The following is a 22,030-nucleotide window of genomic DNA, read 5'->3' on the forward strand; positions in this document are numbered from 1 at the left end:
GCAGGAGGTAAGTTAAGAAAAATATCCAAAAACCGTGAATTTGTGGTTACATCACAAAAATAAATTAAAATGTAAACATGAACAAATAACAATTAGTATTTTCAATTTGCAAAGTAAGATAACTATTATACCAAATGGGCTACTATCATTTGAAAGAGCTTTACCAGTACATTATAAAACAGATTTTTGTTTATTTTTATGCAAAATAGTTTTTAATTTATCGAGCAAAATGTCGGGAAAAATACCCGAGTACGCGAGTCTGACTCTCACTTGGCCCGTTTATTTTATATAAGTATGCAAAATGGTAGCCAACGTAGCCAAGACGTAACACCGGTTTATTCGATCAAGTTTCTCTTCGATTATCAAATTATAGATGATGCCAAATTATAAAAAAATAGTAGCCTGAGTTATCTTTCACCGAGTTACAAACTACTTATCTCTATATCACATATTTTCATCAAAATCGGTTAAATGATGGGCCATGAAAAGGTATCAGACAGACAGACATGCTTTCACATTTATAATATTTGTATAGAGGTCAATGACATATTTTATAAACTATTTACTACACATAATAATAATAATATTATACACCAACATAGTCGATTACAATATTATGACGTCAGACAACTCATACATCACTCTTATCTAGTGATGACCGTCATTACTAGAGTGGGTTTAAACCTTAAAACTAGTTACTTAGCTGGGGTGTCAGCCGCCAGGTAACCTTCCAGTGTGCCCTGGTGTTGCTGGTCCCTTTTGGATACGTCCAAAGGGGAAGAGCAGTATTCAGGTCGGTGTGCCCGAGTAACATGGATGATAACAATTTTTCTTCGGGGATATTATGGCATATAACCTGGCAGGGGGGAGGTTTCCCCGCGTGTTCCTTTGACTGGTATGGCGCAGGCACAGAAATCCAAATAAAAGCGAAGGAGTGACGCTGGTGTATAGTGGGTATTCCGACCGCCTTTCGGCCGACGAGTCCCACATACTCGTACCCTCGCCGTTTCCGGGAGGGATGCGTAATTTCCCAGCGTTAAAAAAAGGCCAAATAGCGAAACTCTCTCCTTACTAGAGCTCAAAAATGTTTCCAATATTATTAACACTGCAAATGCTGGATGAGGCATACAAAAACTAAAATGTTTAGATGTATTTAAAAAGAAAATTCTACAACATTCACGTATCATGAACGGACAATTCAATTTTATTAATATAATAAACGTTAAATACCATTTTCTGAAAAGAAAATGGTATTTAACGTTTATTATACACGTTATAACGTTTATTATGAAACATTAATGAAACAGTGTTTTAAATAATAAGGAAGTTTATTTACATAAAAATATTTCTAGAAATATCTAATTAATATTATAAATAAATCACAATACTTATAGTAAGTATAATTATTTATTGACCTATTTGGAACTAGACGACACTCCTTAATATACACAAGAAGTTCATGAATCCTGTAGGGTTATCACAGCCTATTACTGAAGCAACTGTTCTGTCGGAAGGAGCACTGCTATTACTTGGTAATAAAGAAGGGGTTTCACTCGCAATTACACTTTGAGTTGATGGTGTATCATTTTGATTATCACTGAGCACTGTATCATTCAGCCATGGAAGCCACCTGTATCCAAAATTCGCTGGGTTCGCTCGTTCGTCTATTACTACAGGAGCTCGTCTCACTCGCATGGCCCATAAGGCGCGCAACCTGCTTTTAAGTAAGTTGGCAACTTTGGTATATCGTTCCCAAAGATCATGACTCTCCGAAGGGTCTTGCCGCACATTGTATAAACAACCTTGAACTGAAATGAAAATAAAACTATGGAGTACTAGAGAATCGGCCGTATTCACAATCATAACTATGAGGTCTCACAGTGCACTCGGCACAGTGTAGGTTCCACCAATCAGATCATTGTAAATTGACGTGACACAGTCATCTGATTGGTGGAACCGACACTGTGCGTTCGAGCGCACTGTAAAACCTCATAGTAGGTAATGTTTGTGAATACGGGTAAATGTAATGTAAATCTTTCTTTATTTAATAAATGTCCGGGATGAAAGTAGTCTATGTCACGATTCAGAATTTCAGACCTCGTGAATCTCGTGAATCTGTTGATATGTTGCTGCGTGATCACACTAATATTATAAAGGCGAAAGTTTGTGTGTGTGTTTGTGTGTGTGTCTGTTTTTTACTCCATCACGCAAAAACCACTAGACGAATTTGGCTTAAATTTGGAATGGAGATAAATAATATCCTGGATTAGCGTATAGGCTACTTTTTATCCCGGAAAATCAAAGAGTTCCCACGGGATTTTGAAAAACCTAAATCCATGCGGACGAAGTCGCGGGCATTGGCTAGTTGAAAGGCAAAAAACGGCGTGCCATCTCACAGAAACCGTTTATTTTTCCGGAATAAAAAGTAGTCAATCTCTGCAGGTTTGTAACTAATCATGCAAATATTGACGATAGTCTATAATTGTTCCGTTGCGAAGTGATTGAAGGACAAACTCAAAAATACACTTTCGCATTTTATAGTATTCACGTAGGTGTAATAAATTAGACTTATTAGGAATGTTTATCCAAACAATACTTACTAGGACTAGGTTCGCAGGGAACCAGATCTTGAACTTTATCTAATTGTTTGATAGTACTTGCTTTCCTCATTTTAATAACTTCGTCATACTCCAAACATATTCCATAGCTTTCAAAAACTTTTGCTACTTCAGAAGACTTAATAGCGGGAAAATATTCAGGCGGAGGAGCCTTATTTATCATAAAGTTGGCACCATAATATCCATTACTTAAACCTGATACATTCCCAACTATAATTTTATAATCACCCAGTCTATATGAAGCATAGGTATTTGTTACACTATCATCAATGGATATCAAAACATCTTTCCGTTGAGATTTTTCACCATTTATTATAGCGTTCCATTGATTTACTCCATCTATATCTTTTGTTATCTGCCCACCGGCGGCTGCCAGGAGAGTTGGCATCCAATCGGTTATATGCATAAGTCCACGCCATACTTTAGGCTTTAATGACGAATGCCAAATAAACGCTGGCACTCTAACTGCCCCTTCCCATGGAGTCTGCTTCTTTCCTCTAAAAGGCAGATTGACGCCCCAGTTATTAAATTGTCCAACGGTCGGAGCTCCGTTGTCAGACATGAACGTTATTATGGTGTCCTGCAAAATTCCTTTGTCTGCAAGTGCTCTTACAACTCTACCGATGCTGCTATCTAAATGTCTGACCATCTCTGAAAAAAAACAATATTTTGTAAGCGCTGAGCCTGAGGCACATTGTGAAAAAAATGTTAACAAATTTATAACACCCCCGACGATCCAAAGTATCCGAGTTTTCCAAAACATCATTTTCAAATAAATAATTATGTATTTAGGCAACGTCCATCTTGACAGCTTGACATTTGTCTATTGACATAATAATATTATGAACCTAATGGTTATCTAACCTTCTTTTCTACAAGAAAACTAGAAAAGAGCTGATAACTCTTAAACGGCTGAACCAATTTTTTTAGATTATAGCTAAGAACACTCTCGATCAAGCCACCTTTCAAACAAAAAAAACTAAATTAAAATCGGTTCACTCGTTTAGGCGCTACGATGCCACAGACAGATACACAGATACACAGATACACAGATACACAGATACACAGATACACAGATACACAGATACACAGACACACAGATACACAGATACACACGTCAAACTTATAACACCCCTCTTTTTGGGTCGGGGGTTAAAAATAAAAATGTATTTCATCCAGATAAACAAAAAAGTCAAAGCTATAGTGTACCTGCATATAGTCGTCTGTTTGAGTTAGCAATGTGCTGACTCTTCACGTTTGAGTGCAGCGGCGGCTGTAGCAGGCCTCCTTCGTTACCAGCATGAGGCGAGTTATGTGCCAGATGCAAGAACATCGGACAAGATTCGTTGTAGTTCTGGATGACTAAAATAAAGCAAATATTATTCATTCTAATTTACTACTGCACATACTATTTCCTTAGAAAAGTATTGTTAAAAATGTATCAGTGCTAAAGTCCTTAATACCATGTAACTGTAACTAGTTTATGCCGGCGACTTCGTCCGCGTGGAATACACAAGGGCTATGAAATTTTGTTCTTCCTAACAGTCAGCCGTTTTTCTTTTTTAGGGCTCCATACCTCAAAAGGAAATTCCCACGAGAATTAAAAAAAACCTAAAGGCGGGCGAAATCGCGGGCATCATCTAATTAAATAAATTATAATATTTTTTATCGTTTATCCAAAAAGTTTTTAGTAATTATGTGGTGTTCAGTTATAAATTATTATGTACATGAAATATGAATGATTGAAAGATTTAATAAATACTTTAAAGCGTTCAATTTTGAGTTAAAAGCTCACATTGTTAATTAATAATTGTAATTAATATTAAAATAGTACAATGTATTGTGGAATTTATATATGCAGTCATTGTGCAAATGGTTTGTGGTACAAAAATCATTGGCATTAAATACACTAAACATTTGTTGCGGTCAGCTTAATGTGGTTTAAAATTTCCCTTCCCAATACATACTCGTATGTTATAGTTAAAAGCCGAATTTCTTAGGCAAGCCTAAGAGTTGCTAAATTCATAGTACAAAGCTGAATTGGTAAATTGCAGTGTGGTAAAACGATAACATTATACCTACTCGTAGGTAAAATACTCGTATAAGGAGAAACTGATTGATATATAACATTGTACGTCGTTGGGCCTAGAAACTACTTAGAGATTTTGAGTGTTTTTTTTATAACGTAGACCCGTAGATCTAAGCCCGGGCGGGACAGTTAAATATAGGTAGGAACATAGGTGTATTATATTTACACAAAACCCAATGTCAATTGGTTACACGGAGAAAGTCGTGGGCAAAAGCTAATGGGTAATAATCAGGCTTTATCTAGGTTGTACCTGTAAAGGCGAAAGTTTGTATGTGTGTGTGTGTGTGTGTGTGTGTGTGTGTGTGTGTATGTTTGTTACTCCTTCACGCAAAAACTACTGGACGGATTTGGCTGAAATTCGGAATGGAGATAGATAATATCCTGGATTAGCACATAGGCTACTTTTTATCCCGGAAAACTAGAGAGGTCCCACGGGATTTCAAAAAACCTAAATCCACGCGGACGAAGTCGCGGGCGTCAGCTAGTTGTTGCATAAAGCTTTTGGGTGTCAGATGTAAATAGAGTTAAATAGGATGCGATGACACGATATGATGCGCGTTCTGTGTTTGTGTCCGACCGAATATGCAATTATTTGCTTCTATTTACAAAGCAAATGAGGGGTGGCTGCGACAACGCATTACGTTGATTACGTTGATTACACAATGTTAATTCAAGTTGGTAAAAACTACGACCGTCTTTGGGGCTACGCGTATGTTGAGAGGCAGGCGACTAAAGTAGTTAGTTCGAAGCAGTGCAGAGCAGAGCAGATTTTGTAATGCATGAACGTATACTACTGAGAGCTGCGTAAGCTACGGCGCAGACACGTGCGACGCAGCGCAGACAATATGTGTCTGTGCTGCTCTGCGTCGTGTTGTATTGCCGGTACAGATGTCTGCGTGACGCGTGCACGGTGCACGTCATCTTAGAAACTTCTATTCTTAGTAAATAATATTTACTAACTAGAACGAGTCTGTGTCACTCGGTTGCATACGCTCGGAGCCTTTGTCTGCCTCAGCACAGTAATGCTACGCCAGCTGCATCACAGCCAACGCCGACTAAAGGTTCTTTGACTTTTTTGTTACTAGAGATGCGCAAATCATGTCCTGGAGCGGATTGAACATGGAAAAGTTCCTTTGTTTATAGGGACCATGTCGAAACATGTACGCGGAACGATTTAGTAAATCAATGTCACTTCCGGTTAATAGTTAAACATAAAACGACAAAATTAAATAGGTACAAGTGTAAATTAAAAATTTATAACACCCCCGACGATCCAAAGTATTTTAGTTTTCCAAAACATCATTTTCAAATAAATAATTATGTATTTAGCCAACGTCCATCTTGACAGCTTGACATTTGTCTATTGACATAATATTATGAACCTAACGGTTATCTAACCTTCTTTTCTACAAGAAAACTAGAAAAGAGCTGATAACTCTTAAACGGCTGAACCAATTTTTTTAGATTATAGCTAAGAACACTCTCGATCAAGCCACCTTTCAAACAAAAAAAACTAAATTAAAATCGGTTCATTCGTTTAGGCGCTACGATGCCACAGACAGATACACAGATACACAGATACACAGATACACACGTCAAACTTATAACACCCCTCTTTTTGGGTCGGGGGTTAATTAATAAAAGAACTTTTACTTAAGGGATATTTAGATCATACGATGAGTTGGGAAATTTTGAATCTGTCGTTAGGTGATTTATCTTGAACCCATCGCGGTCCGATACTATATAGAACTCAAAATTCGGGTTACCTACGCAGAAGAAGCAAAGCTTACCAACGTAGTTAGGTATGTTACTTATCAGCTTTAAATTCATTTCGTCGTTCAGTTGCTGTGGGTACTATTTGTAGTAGTTATTAATTAAGATATGAGTAATTTGGATTTGGAAATTCAAATCTACGTACCTATGTGGTTTGTATTTGTTTGTGTTCAAAGGAATATGTGATGAGTTTCTATTTACAGTGCCCGTGAAACTACTGCCATTTGGAATAAAGTTTATGTGAATGAAAAGTAAGATAATCTCTAATGACAAAGATATCCGCTAAGAAAGGATTTTTGAAAATTCAACGGTTAAGGGGGTGAAACAGGGGTTTGAAATTTGTATAGTCGACGCGGAAGAAGTCGCGGGAATAAGCTAGTAATTAATAATTAAGTTTACCACTTACTCGATATGGCCCTGTCTGTTAATGCATCAACAGCATACCGTTCTTCCTCTTCTTGGGAAATGTCGCCATCGTACATATCCAGTCCGAAATATTGTACGTCACCTGGAAACTATAATACAGCAATGCAAAATTAATGTATTCACATATCAAATTAATATAATAGGTGTATGTGCGAATAAAGGTTAATCCCTGCTTCACCGTAAGCGCGGCCTGTGATAGGTCCACTGAATGTACCTAAAGTTAGACAAAATCTCTATGTATTAGCTCTAGTAATTTATTGCCTCAACCTCAAATTTCTACTCTGCGCATGCACAAAAATTCCTTAGTAGGTAGGTACTTAACAATTTTTATATTTCGTATTTTGAAAAGCTAATAAGCTTATCGTAAACAATCTTTAGATTGATAGATGAACTTTGAATTAAATCTTTTTTATAATAAGTTTAAGTACTCTTTGTCAAATTAATGCGAAAGTGTGCCTGCTTGTCTGTCTGCCAGCTTTTTACGGCCCATCTATTTAACCGATTTTAACAATTTTGGAACAGCCATAGCTATACTATATAGCTAACTAAGAATATAGGCTATTGTTTGGCCCGGAAAATCAAAAGTTCCAACAGGATTTGTAAAAAATCTAAATGCACGCGGGTGAAGCCGCGGGCATCATAATATCTAAGTACTATTATTAGGTATTATAAGAGCAAAAGTATTTGCCGGTCTGTCTGTCTGTTCGCTTTTTATGGCCTATATTATAATTAACCAATTTTAACCAAAAGTACAGAGATAGCTTGCATTCAGGGCCAGGGTATATGCTACTTTTATCCCGGAAAATCAGAGTTTCCATGGGATTAAAAAATTGAAACTTACGCAGACGAAGTCGTGAGCATTATCTAGTATTACAATAAGTATTTTAAATTCACTTACAACTTCCACTTTATCATGTGTGTAGAAGTCAATGAAGCCACCTCGCATGCCGTAATGGGAGTCGTACCCCCTAGACATGGGAAGGTACTGCCGCCTGGACATCCCGACGTGCCACTTCCCTACCAGATGAGTGCTGTAACCTAGGTCTTTCAGATATGCTGGAAGTAGTCGCTCAGTCAATGGTATACCTCGATCTTCGGAGTTGGAAAGAGGTGTTCCGTACATCCCTGAAACAAATAATAATTTTAAATATTGGGTAAATACGAGTATCTGTGTCTTCCTGTTTTTTTATTCGATCAAAGTTAGTGCTGGACCCGGGGGAAGTTCTTCGCTGATGTAGTAATATTGAGTAATAGTAGAGAGAGTTGAGTAATAGAGTACCTAGTAGTATTGAGTCCCAAAGGTAATAATGCAACATCTAAAAGCTGAAGCGCGATAATCTGAAAGCGGTAAGGCAATTTCATCATCATCATGATCATCCCATCGCCAACTCACTACAGAGTGTCGTCTCAGAGTGAGAAGGAAGTGAGAAGGCCACGCTGAACAAGTGCGGATTGGCAGACTTTACACCACTTTGAGAACACCATGGAGAACTCTCAGACATACAGGTTTCCCTACGATGTTTTTGTTCACCGTAAAAGAAACTGGTATATATTTAGTTACTTAAAACGCACATAACCCATAACACAAAAATTAGAGGTGCGTTGCCCGGGATCGAACCCCCGATTGGTTAAAGCTCGCTCACTATTGGCTAAAATGCATTGTTGCATCAAGAATACCATTATTTCAGCCAATCACAACAACTGTGATTATAATAATGGTTGATGCAGTTTTTGCTGAATTGCTGCAGCTGTGAACACATTTCTCCTCCCAGCTCCGCCTAAGTCGAACCTTACAGAACTATTACAATTTAATTGCGCGTTATCGTTACACTGTTATAATTTAATTGCGCGTTATTGTTACACTGTTATAATTTAATTGCGCGTTATTGAATACACTGTTATAATTTAATTGCGCGTTATTGTTACACCATCAAAGACATGACGTTGGATGTTGTAACTTGTAACGATCTCTAAATTACAGCAAACTGGAAAGCGCAAGGCGTGTAGAACCGATACTCATATTTCTTCATAGCCTTTGAAGCATTCGCTACGGTAACTGTATTACATATAGTAGGAACATTATAATTAAGAAATTTCGGTCGTATTGATTAATTTTTAACCCCCGACTTAAAAATAGGGGTGTTATAAGTTTGACGTGTGTATCTGTGTATGTCTGTGGCATCGTAGATCCTAAACTAATGAATCGATTTTAATTTAGTTTTTTTTTTGTTTGAAAGGTGGCTTGATCGAGAGTGTTCAGCCGTTTGAAAGTTATCAGCTCTTTTCTAGTTACTGTAACCTTCACTTGTCGGGGGTGTTATAAATTTTTAATTTACACTTGTTATTAACTGGCTTCAACAAAAAGAAGAAGGTTCATAATTTGACCCGTTCCATACATAACTTTTTATTGAGTTGGTAAAAAGGCCTACCTATTTACATGCCCTTTTTTAATTAATTACGACTTACCTGTCCGCATAGGGTATTTGCCAGTAAGCAGCGCTGACCGCGCAGGCGTGCATATCGCCTCACTGTAATACTGCTGTAGAACTATTCCCCGGGCGGCCAAAGCATCGATGTTCGGCGTTAATATCTGGTCCGATCCGTGGTATGACACATCGTTGAAACCCTGTAAAAAGTTTATTTTTAGGGTTCTGGTGCACCCTATCTAAATCTAGAACACCACAGGCACAGGTATTAGTTTCTAGAATATGTCTGCAAAATAACATAAACTTTGGTTGCTTATTCAAATGAGATTAGAACTATGTATGGAGTAAGTGACGGAGTGTCCTGTTAAGTTGAAATTTTTGCCAGAAGTGTTTATTTTATTGTATGCCCGCGACGTCATTCGCGTGGATGTAGATTTTTTTTAAATCCCGTGGGAACTCTTTGATTTTCCAGGATAAAAAGTAGCCTATGTGCTAATCCAGGGTATAATCTATCTCCATCCAAATTTCATCCAAATCCGTTCAGCTGTTTTTGCGTGATTGAGTAACAAACATCCTAACATCCACACTTTCACATTATTTATAATATTAGTAGGATTATGATTTATAAGTTAGGTTGATAGATGATGCCCGCGACTATATATTAGCGAGATTTTTTGAAAACATCATCAAACTTCAAACTTTTCAACAACAAATTTGTATTTATTTTATTTATTATACAAGTAGAACCGCCCCCACAACACAGACACAGCACAAACACACACACATAATGTGTTACAGATAATACGTAACTCCATTTATGGGTAGATATTAGGATCAGGATGAGTATTTAATTATACGAAAATAATAAAATTAAAATCTATTATTAACATCAGCTTTTATAGATGTGTTAGGTATACCATATCGTCCACCATAATGAATAATATATTGGGAGGTTTGTAAGACCACACACTTCCATAGAGTAGACTCAAGGATATCCACCAACTGCCCCTGAAAAAGAAAAGACATCTAAAACTCATGGCCGCTAGGTAGGTATATGTTATTTTCCTGGCCCAATTATTGATTTGGATTATTATTATTATGCCTTTCAATAAGTACCTACCTATAAAGCTATCATCATTATCAATCGATAGACGTGCACTGCTGGACATAGGTCTCTTGTAGGGACTTGCACACGCCGCCGCCTGAATGCAGCGGCTCCCTCTACGACTCGTTTGATGTCGTATCTGTCCACTTAAAGGGGTTTGTCCCTAACGCTGCGCTTTTCGGTGCGAGACCAGAATATATTATAGCTTTCAGCGTCATATATGTACATTATTTTTGAAAACTATAGATTTATAAGCGTCCCAGATTCGATTCTCAGTCAAGGAAGGGCTGCATTTTAAGTCTGGTCACGTGGGATTTTCAAAGCTAGTTTGAAAATGCGTGTCGATGGTGTCATCCATTTCTTCGTGGCATATTCATGTAAATAGGATTACGAGTAGGTAAATATCAGAGCAAATCCAAAAAACGGATAAAACATGTACTTATCCGTTTTTTGGTTTTCATAATAACACACGCTGTATATCTGCGCGTGTTATTATAAGATATTTATAAGAACAGACCACCTCACGCGGTAATCACTTAACATCAGGTGATCCGCCTACTCGTTTGCTCGCTATTTTTAATTTAAAAAAAACCTTTTCGATTGTCCGTGTACAGTATGCAACTCTGTATAGCGAAGATCTATTAGAGTTTCCACTGTAATTTGCAACCACATTCAATAAATAGAATTTAATGCATAAAACACTTTTATAAGTAAGTATTTGTCTGAGTTCGTGTTTACACTTTCATAATAATAACAATTTTGTACTACATATTTAGTACAAAGTAATAAAATGTAGATAAGTGTGCCACGAAAATTAATTGACTCGAGACAAGTAAGTAGTAGGCGTTTGAGAACACGAATATAATAAAATCTTATGACAGAATCATGAAAGAAGCGATTCTCACGACGAGGGCATTATTATACTTTGTTTTATAATGAACAGAATATTTCAAAGAGTTCAGATCCTATATAGAATAGGAGGAAAACTAGCAAGGCATTTTTCTTCGGTGTCTTGTCCACACAGTTTTTCCCGCCACTGAATTCCGTTAGATGTGTACCTATCTATCTAATCTAAAGAATCCACTGGCAAGTAGGTAATCCGCAATCCGAACCAGTGGTAGATGCTTTTGACGATTCAAAAGAACTTGTAAAAGTCTAATTGAATAAAAATATTTTGAATTTGAATTTGACTTGCAGAAGTCAGCTTTTGACACTGGGATTTGTATACTCGCAGCAAGTCCACTTGTACAAATTTTATATCGGTAGATAGGTACTAGATAATAACTTAAGTTAAAAGCAAAAAAAATAAGTAGGTACTAGGCTATTAGGGAGTGCTAGTGCCCATCTTCATCTCTATCAAGACTAACGTTGTGTTTTTTGGAGATTGTACCCTAATTAAAAATAAACTTTGTATTTTTTGGAGTTTGTACCCTAATTAAAAATAAATTATTAATTTCTAATTTTAAACACGACCTTGAAATAACTGAAATTATTCTGTACGCTGGGTATATGCTGATGTCCTAATTTCCGGTTGCTTACAAAACTTTAATAAATGTGAAAAATCAACCGTAGGTCCTTAGTCGCGTTGAAGGCAATCATCGAACAACTATCGCCCTTGAAGGTTGGCATCGTAGATTAAATGGCAACATTCCTCGCAAGCCAAACTTTTTTTTACTTTTACATAAACTCAAAAAAGAAGCTGGTCATTCTGATGATAAAATTAACAAATGTTTTGCTTGAAAAAAAAACCCCTAAAAAACAAGATACTTAAGTACCTATATATAAGTTTCGATAAAAAGTCCATAAGGGATATGGGTTTAATAAAACTGCTGTACCCTTTCCAAGTTAGCCCATATTCCCCACTTCCATCTTAGATTACTTACTATCAGTGAGATCGCAATGCATTGCGACAATGGCTAACAGGGCTAACATAATTCAAGTTTAGTCGATGTCTAACAACGCATTTTTTTTTAATATTTCTCACGAAGTCAAGGTCTGACACCTCTATCATTGTTGTCTTTGACGACAACTATGGGATTAAATAATAATAAATAATTAGATAAGTAGGTAAGTACCTATGTTGAATTCACCCAAAAAAGTGACATCTAAACTTGTCTTTTTGTTACCGAAAATGACCTTGTCTCTCTTGATCAAGTTTTTTCTCAGATAAAGTAAAATTTTGGTCGTCAGCGTAAAAATGATCTAACACACACTTTTTTATCTGAACTACGAGTACGTACCTACCACCTACCTACTCGTACCTTCAATGTCGTTACGCAATACAGTTGCGCAATGGATGGTAATATGACAATTAAATCCATATTAATATATTATTATAAATGCGAAAGTGTGTCTGTCTGTCTCTCTATCTGTCTCTCTGTCTGTCTGACTCTCTGTCTGTCTGTCTATCTGTCTGTCTGTCTGTCTGTCAGTCTGTCTGTCTGTCTGTCTGTCTGTCTGTCTGTCTGCTACGTCTTCACGGCCCAACCGCTGAACCGATTTTAATGAAATTTGGTACAGACTTGGGATACATCCCGGGGAAGGACATAGGCTACTTATTATCCCGGAAAATCAAAGAGTTCCTACGGGATTTAAAAATCCGGAATCCACGCGGGCGAAGCCGCGGACATCCCCTAGTATATTATAAATCGTTAATCAAATCGTAAATCGTCATTGGCATCCTTTAAAGACTCAAGTCATAGAGATATTATATCTAAGTGACAAGTAAAGACTCTAGCTTTCACCAGTTCAGAAAGTAGACTCTCCTAAGAAGATACCGGCAATAAACAAAGAATTAAAATCGCTATACCTACTTACATACGTAAATCGAAAAGGATAAACTGATGAATCCACAGCTGTAACCGCCAGGGCTTAGCAGCTTCAGATTTTGTAAGTAGGTATAGTACCTATTTATAGGTTGGTGTAACGTAGACGTAGGTATTAGAAATATTGTAGTTTAAAAGATTTACAGGACTTAACCAATCATTTGGGATGGAACAGTGAGAAACCGCTTTGTATTTTATCCAATTCCTCCCTACTTACCTATATCGGACGGATTAGTATAGGTATCTACTTATAACTTTTTAGTAGGTACCTTGCTAAATATTATGAACTAGGTCGTAGTAACTAAGTTCAAACAGTGATAATAAAAATTGCATTGCGTTTCTGTAATTGTCCCATCTTCGGCTCCGAGATTTAATATTTTTCACTTGTAAGTAGTCTTCGCTACGCTTCAACCCACTCGCACGTAGTTTAGCTATATAAGAAAGAAAGAGATAGCATGCTCCCTACTTTCATAGCAGCCATGCCGGCTACAGGCGTCATTCGTTTTCGTGCGCGCGCGACTACCGCACGTAGTAAAGGATAATAAAAATAATAAAAAAATAAAATATTTCTCAAGTTAATTACCATGCCGAAAAGAAGGCACATAGCACTGTGCATAAGCATAGCATAAGGAAAAAAAATGGCGTAAAAAGATTAGAAAATATGAAGAAAAATTACGACGCCAGCATTACGTATCGGATAGTGAAGGTATGTACGAAAAAGTTATTCTTTTTGTTTCCATGCTGGCTATTTCTTGGCTACTTATAGCAATTATATCTCTGATCTACTACGTGATATTAGACCGTAGATTAAAAAAAAAAAAAAAAAACAAAAAAAAACAAAACGGCTTCGAGTCAATACGAGATATTGACCAATAGCAATATATTATGAGTTAATACGAGATATTGACCAATAGCAATATATTATGAGTTAATACGAGATATTAACCCTTCTTTTATTTATTTATCTTTTCAACTTTCCCCGGTGCCCGCAACCAACAGCACGACCGCTATCTTCTGTCGTGGAAATTCCACACAGGGCTGACTCGATTGAGCCAGAAGTATGGGGCGTGGAGCCCCCGCCATCACCACCTGCGGCGGTGGCAGCATCTACATACAGTACCCGATCTGACAGAGGTTACAAATGCACCCCCTAGTGCCGACTAGAACTCTTACTCGCTTTAGGGGATTTCGAGAGCCTCCTTAAAGAGGGACTAAAAAAGGAGGTAAGGGGCGAATTATTAAAAAAAAAAAAAAAAAATGCTTATTTCCAAAAATCTGTCCCCTGCTGAAGCCCTCCGTGCTCAATCCAGAAATTAGCGCAATGCTAACAGAGTCGGCCCGGAATAGAGATTCCCGTGTTTTAAAAAAAAGCAAAACCAGCTGGCATGTGCTTTTACAGTACTCAGCAAGACAATGTCGGACATGCTAACTAAACAAATAGAAGCACCGGCGATTCTGAAAAATCTTGCAGATGCGGGTAAATTGATTGCTGACTCCCATTATTTAGAATCTGAAACCAGACGCTCACTCGTGACGCCTATGGTCGACATAAAAATTGGTTGATTTCATCAAGTCTTCACGGGGCATCCAGAAGACGGGGAAACTTATCCAATCTTCAGCCACATCAAGTGATTTAAACTTCAAGCCCTCCCTGCCGCGTACACACTCGAACTACCGCGGCGGACGTCAGCCGACCCGCGGGGGGCCAAATTCACGCCGACGCAAGTTTACCAGCGCCGTTCAACAGCGTACCAACCACAGCCGGTTTGCAGCGGGCAGCGAGCGTCAACGCCGCCACCATCGACGTCTCGACGTCACAAGCAGTCGTGGCTGGCGAAGCAGAAACGATAAGTTCCCAGGTACATGCGGGTCGTTTAAAATTTTTCATGAGAGCTTGGAAAAATTTTACTAATGATGAAGCTGTTCTTAATAGCATTTCTGGGTATAAAATTCCATTCACTGAATTACCAATTCAGGACCCAACATCTTATCCAAAAATTTCTCTTCCCAATAATAATAATAATAATGAGTTTAAGTTTTTCTCAAGCAATTCGTAGATGTGAACCGTGTAAGGGCCAATTTGTTTCAAGGTATTTTTCTGGTCCCTAAAAGTAACGGTGAAAAACGTATTATTTTAAATTAAAAAAAAAAAAAAAAAGCTTAATAAGTTTGTAAATATAAGTCACATCAAAATGGAAGATATTAGGACTGCAATTAAGTTAATGACCAAAAACTCTTATATAGTAAACCTAGACCGCAAAGAAGCTTACTTTTTGGTACCAATACACAGAAATCACACAAAATATTTAAGATTTTTTTTCTCTTTACGAGTTCTTGGTTTTACTTTTTGGCTTAAGATCGTTGACACGGCTTTGGTCATTTTTGAGCCATTTTGCCGCTTCATATTTTGTTAAACACTGCATTTACGTAAAATATATTCATACTACATTGTAGAATATTTCCTGTTTTATTAAATTGGAAGAAAATATTTCCCAATTTATTTTTATTTTTTATTTTATGGCCTGAAATATCAAAAGACTATTAGTGAATTTTGGGTTTCGTCTCATCTTTGACATTCACTACATCAAAAGTTACTAGGTCAATTCATACAAAGACATATATTTTTTTTTAAAGATGAGGTCCTGAACTAACAAAGTGACAGATTCAAAGTTTCAATTGGCATTTTTTAAATTAGAAAAATCCAAACCAAAAAAGTTATAATTTTATAAAATTATAGTCATGTAAAACTATCATTTAGGTGGATTATTTTTCTTTATTTATAAATAAAATTAAGTACTCATGAAAATAAAACATATTTACAATATATGTTATGAAGGGGTTAAAGAAAACATCTAAATTTAATTATTATTTGTTACCAAAAATAAACTTGAAATACACCATAAAACTGCGCAAACATGCAGTTGGAATCGAACTAGGAAACTAGTATCGGTCGAGGCTTTTCCGAGAACGGACATAACACTTGTTTTCTGAAAATTCTTTGAAAGTTTTCTGAAAGTTTTTTGAAAATTCTTATTGGATTATTTAGAATATACCTGAAATTGTAGTACGACTATCACATCTCAATACTAGGTATTTTTAATACTCGTAATTTTTTCTTACAGATAGTTTAAAACTTTTGTATATATAATATTTTCATTTTTGTGTTTTGCGTATGTAGTTAAGGATTATAGCTGTTGAAAAAATGTAATACATAATTTGAAGAACGAACTAGAGAATACCTATCAAATCTTATCAAACAAGACCATTCTGTACCCAACTAGGGTAAGACAGAGAATTTGGCAGCTATGTATGTGTGTTTGTTTGTTTATCGATTCCCTCATTATTGCCAAACTACACATTAAGTTTAATATAAATCCTGTCCCGTATGTTAGAGGCTATATTATGACGTCAAAACAAATCAATTTAGGAGATATAACCAACAGAAAACCAAGAAGTGTTGCGAATTTAGAAGTACTTAGATACATGATATGGAAAAAATAAAATAAAAAATGTAGATATGTCAAGAAAAAATTAACTTCAGACAGATGGCTAGAGTTTGATATCAAATCCATTATGCAGATTTCGAATATATATATAATTTATACATATAAAGATATACTTAATTATCTACGATGTATTTTTGAAAAAGGGACATGGAAACCCATCCTCTTCATCGGTGCCTTTCCCTGGTGGTGGGTGTATTATCAGGCAAGCTTTCGCCAGGCAACAAGTCCCTCCATCAGCAATGAGTACAATTCTTGCATCCTTGTCGAATAGTACAAAATCCCAGTATACTTCTAGCTTTAAACTATGGTATGGTATGGCTATTGCAATACTAAAAGTTTAGATCCTTTAGATATTCAGGTTTATGACTTACTGGACTTCCTAGCAGATTGCTTAAGGAATGTATCCTCTTATGGTTCATTAAATAATCATCGTTCAGCTTTATCTCTTATTACCATAAATAAGGTGGGCCAAGATGAACGAGTAAAGAGGGTTTCTCAAAGGTGTTTTTAAAATTAAACCAACCTTTCCTAAGTATGATACCACTTGGGATCCAAATGTAGTTCTTAATTACCTTGCAAACTTATACCCAAATAGCTCTCTTAATTTGGAACAACTCACTAAAAAGCTAGTAGTTCTACTAGCCTTGTCTAATGGACAAAGATGTCAGACATTAACGTTAATTAGGATCCCAAATATTAAAATGAGCAGTGAAAGGATTGTTATAACGATTACCGGTATTATTAAAACTTCAGGGATAGGCAAATCACAACCGAGACTTGACCTCCCTTATTTTATACAACGGCCAAGCGTTTGCCCAGCGGATACACTAGTATCCTATATAACGATGACCTCGATCTGCAGATCTAGTCACGATGATAGACTTATACTTACTACTAAAAAACCCTTTCATCCTGCTTCGTCCCAAACCATTGGACGATGGATAAAACAAATTCTCACAGCTAGTGGTGTCGATACGGCAATATTTAGTGCTCATAGTACTCGACTTGCAACTGCTTCTGCTGCACTACGAGCAGGTGTCAGTGTCGATACTATAAGAAAGACTGCTACCTGGTCAGAGCGGTCAGCAACCTTTGCGAATTTTTACAATAGACCTTTGACTAACGATAATTTAGGTTTTGCTAATGCACTATTTAATGTTTCGCCTAATTAAGTTATTTTCTTTGTATGGAATACAGATTCAGGTTAATTTTTATGTTAATTTTCACAATAAATAACTACTTATTTTGTTTAATCTAGATTTGTTTTTGGTTTAATATTTTGCCCTCCAACGTTTCCATTTGCTCTGAACATCTTACAAGTGAAAAATATTAAATCTCGGAGCCGAAGATGGGACAATTAAATGATCAAACGAACTTACCAAGTGAAGTTCGATCTTGATTGTCCCATCTTCGGCGAAGAGATTTAAGGTCCCTCCCATCCCCGTCTATAATAATTATTTATTATTTACCCGAAACATCAACGTTGGAGGCCTTGTTATTCTCTAAACTAAATGACGCCTGTAGCCGGCATGGCTGCTATGAAAGTAGGGAGCATGCTATCTCTTTCTTTCTTATATAGCTAAACTACGTGCGAGTGGGTTGAAGCGTAGCGAAGACTACTTACAAGTGAAAAATATTAAATCTCTTCGCCGAAGATGGGACAATCAAGATCGAACTTCACTTGGTAAGTTCGTTTGATCATTTAATTATATACTATTGTCATTGTCGAACACAAAGAGGTCAATTGAATAAGAAATTATTACAATCAGTTGTTATCAATTGTGTAAGAAATAATTTATAATCGCGTTGTGGTTCGTATCATAGAATTTGAGGAAATATAATTTTCGCAACCTTAAATTCATTTATTTAACCGTGTATTTAACGAATTTTTAATATTTAACGCAAACAGGAACCAACCTTCACAGAGTTAGTTTTAAATACATAGTTAACTTAAAAATTCAACCTTCAAACTTTAAAATTGAAAATCAACAACTAACTCTGAGAAACAGGGACCAACTGTTTGCGTAAATGGGTCCAATTATTTATGATAAGACAACAAAAAGAGTTATTTACCCACCTCCTGGCAAAACGAGATTAATATGGTCCTGGACCATAGAAACGACAATGTAACAATCGTACACGCACACTGCTACTTTTGGCAATGCCTATGAGAATGACCAGATTTAAATCTGCGAAAATATTTCCTAAGTTGACCATATCGGAAAATTGCTTTCAGGGCCACTAACTTGCGAGACCTTGCACCGAAATACACACACTGTGTCAACAGTGAATTAGCAGGTTTCTAAATTTTTTACTTTACTATCCTATGAATTCATAATTATCACTTGCACACCGTCAAAGAAGAAAGAAAACATTGTGAGGAAACTTGCATGCCTAAGAGTTGTTGAGAGTCCTAAGTTAGAGTCCATATCATGTTCTCAAAAATGTGTGAAGTCTGCCAATTTGCACATGGTCAGGTCAGCACATGTAGACTAGGTAGGCCAAATCCGTTCTCAGTAGTGAGCCGCCAATTATAGATTGTGATGCCATGAAAACCACCATCAAATCAAATTCAAAATATTTTTATTCAATTAGACTTTTACAAGTACCTACTTTTGAATCATCAAGAGCATCTACCACTGGTTCGGATGCCTTTCCTACCGAGAAGATCCATCCATCCTTTACGTTATTGTGATTAATGGAAGGCGTTCCGAGCGTCAATATGATTATATTACTTCCTGTTACTTTACTTGGTTTTCTAGGAGAGTATCTGAGCTCCCGATCAATAAAGCTCAGGAAAAAGGATGATTATGATGGAACCTTGCATTATTTAATCACTAATTTTTACTTTTTCACAGTTAATTTTTAAATATTAACCGAAAAGCCAGTGAAATCGCGTCGAGGATTTTCTTTGATAATAATTATCGGAAGTCTTTTTCTGGATGATTTTTGTGTTTTTCAATGACACGCGTAACGAGTAGATATTATAAGTACCTCCTATATACCGTGGACCAGTATTGTTGTATCGGTAACTAACCATAGGTATATGATAGAAATAACACTACTTTTATAATAATAAAGGCGAATGACTAGCCATTTCTTAAAATAGTCACAATGAATTAGGCATAGGTAGGTATATTAATTACGAACCTTAGTAAACTTCTAATACTTACTGAAAGTAGAAAATGAAATAGGTACCTACACCTATACTTATCTCAAAAACATAGTGATACCTTTTGGCTTCAATCGTGTGATACATTACATCTCTCTCTCATCTAATTTCAACTCAAGCCATCGCCAGCCCACGCGTCTCCTCTTAGAATCACAAAGGTTGAGGCCAAATCTTTCGCGCTGACCCAGTGCGGATGGACAAACTTCACACACCTTTGAGAAAATTATTTTCTACTAGAGGATGCCCACGACTTCGTCCGCGTGGATTTAGGTTTTTAAAGATCCCGTGGGAACTGTTTGATTTTCCGGGATGAAAAGTTGCCTATGTCAATTACAGGGACGCAAGCTACCTCGGTACCAAATTTTATACGAATCGATCAAGCGGATGAGTATTTAGGAGTCCCGCAGGAACTGTTGGTTTTTCCGGGATAAAAAGTAGCCTATGTCCTTCCTCGGAATGTATCCTAAGTCTGTACAAAATTTCATTAAAATCGGTTCAGCGCTTGAGCCGTGAAAGCGTAGCAGACAGACAGACAGACAGAGACACTTTCGCATTTATAATATTATTAGTATGGATAATTTTTCCTTTGAAAAAATTCTGTCTATGTTGTACCTAGTACCCCCTTACAACTTCTCACAACTGCCAAGGGTCACTGGTAGAGATCTCTTATAATAAGTGCTGTCCTGTCAAATTATTACCTATTGTTTATTTTGTCTTTATTATTACAACTTACTGGTACAAATAAGAAATAAAATAAATATATGGAAAAGGCATGCAGGTTTCCTCACAATGTTTTCCTGCACGTTTAAAGAAAGTGATATTTAATTCCTTAGGTACCTATAACGTAACTCCGAAAAGTTACAGGCCCGGGATCGAACCGCGAACCCTCCGAATAGCAGGCCGGCATATTCTTAACCACTAGGCTAACGTCATTGTACGTGTATATTTTACGATACCACTTTTGCATTTAATTGTTCTCAAATAACTGAAAACCTAATGCAAATGATCCTCAGTCCTCACATTATCAAGTGCATTTTTTTATGAATATTTGTTTATGTAGTAAGTAATAATAAATTAATCGATTAATCGATCGAATAATAAACTAATAAGTTTGTTGACTACTAGAGAATGCCCACGGCTTCGCCCGCGTGGATTTCGGTTTTTTTGATCCCGTAGGAACTCTTCGATTTACCGGGATAAAAAGTAGCCCATGTCCTTCCCCGGGATGTATCCCAAGTCTATACCTTTCAATAAAATCGGTTCAGCGGTTGGGACGTGAAAACGTAGCAGACAGATAGACAGACAGACACACTTTTGCATTTATAATATTAGTATGGAGTATGGATTCGTGCTGGTAACATTAGGTAAATACTAGGTACCAATTTTACAAAAAAAAAGTACTTAGGTAGGGATCTACCTACTATTTTTAAGATTTATTATTTGTTATACCTTCGGAGCTAGGTACCTACTTTATATCTAATATTTATTATTATTATTACACGCCTAAAGGTGCGGATATTCTTCATTATGTATGTAAATGCGGGGTCGTAGAGAAATAGTGCCGACAGTCGGTGATAGCACCCAATAATATTATATGACTGTCTTATCTTATTGCACTGAAGGCATTTACATAACATACACATTAGATTCTCACATGAATCTTCCCTGAATTAATGAAAACTACAATAGCGAAAATCATAAAAGGGTGAACTGAAATCTAAATTGTTGAAGATTCAAACTCGTTCTTGTAACGTCAGAATATTAGGTTCGCTCGGGTCAAAGGAAAGATTAGTTAACTTAAACGCCAACTAATAAATTAATCACATTTTAAAATTATGTCTATATTTTTTATTCGCTTACCAATTGAACACCTTCCCGTTTCCCATGCTTAATATAACTGCAGTGCCTCGCGTGATGAGTAACTTAATAATTAAAACATTTCCGCGATAATGACTTATTCCGTCCACTTGTACAAAATACAAATAAAACAATTCCGCGCACTTGAGCACCTGTACCTCGCCACAGATGTAGCCTACGAACACCGGCTCACGCAAACCTATAGCCGACACAGTACTGAAGCCGCGAAGGTT

General features: G+C 36.7%; 1 protein-coding gene across 1 annotated transcript; it reads right to left on the reverse strand.

The window, feature by feature from the left end:
* Window positions 1-1,316: 1,316 nt before the first annotated feature.
* LOC123867663 (arylsulfatase B-like) lies at window positions 1,317-22,018 on the reverse strand. The gene is made up of 8 exons (XM_045909833.1): window positions 21,801-22,018; window positions 10,250-10,340; window positions 9,373-9,532; window positions 7,805-8,031; window positions 6,887-6,995; window positions 3,828-3,980; window positions 2,601-3,269; window positions 1,317-1,808 (listed from the first exon to the last, which is right to left on the reverse strand). Exons 1-8 carry the CDS (start codon window positions 21,824-21,826, stop codon window positions 1,426-1,428), a joined length of 1,818 nt encoding a protein of 605 aa, XP_045765789.1. The 5' UTR covers window positions 21,827-22,018; the 3' UTR covers window positions 1,317-1,425.
* Window positions 22,019-22,030: the final 12 nt, after the last annotated feature.

This window comes from Maniola jurtina, chromosome 8 (genome assembly GCF_905333055.1).
Source record: "Maniola jurtina chromosome 8, ilManJurt1.1, whole genome shotgun sequence".
Lineage (NCBI taxonomy): Eukaryota > Metazoa > Arthropoda > Insecta > Lepidoptera > Nymphalidae > Maniola > Maniola jurtina.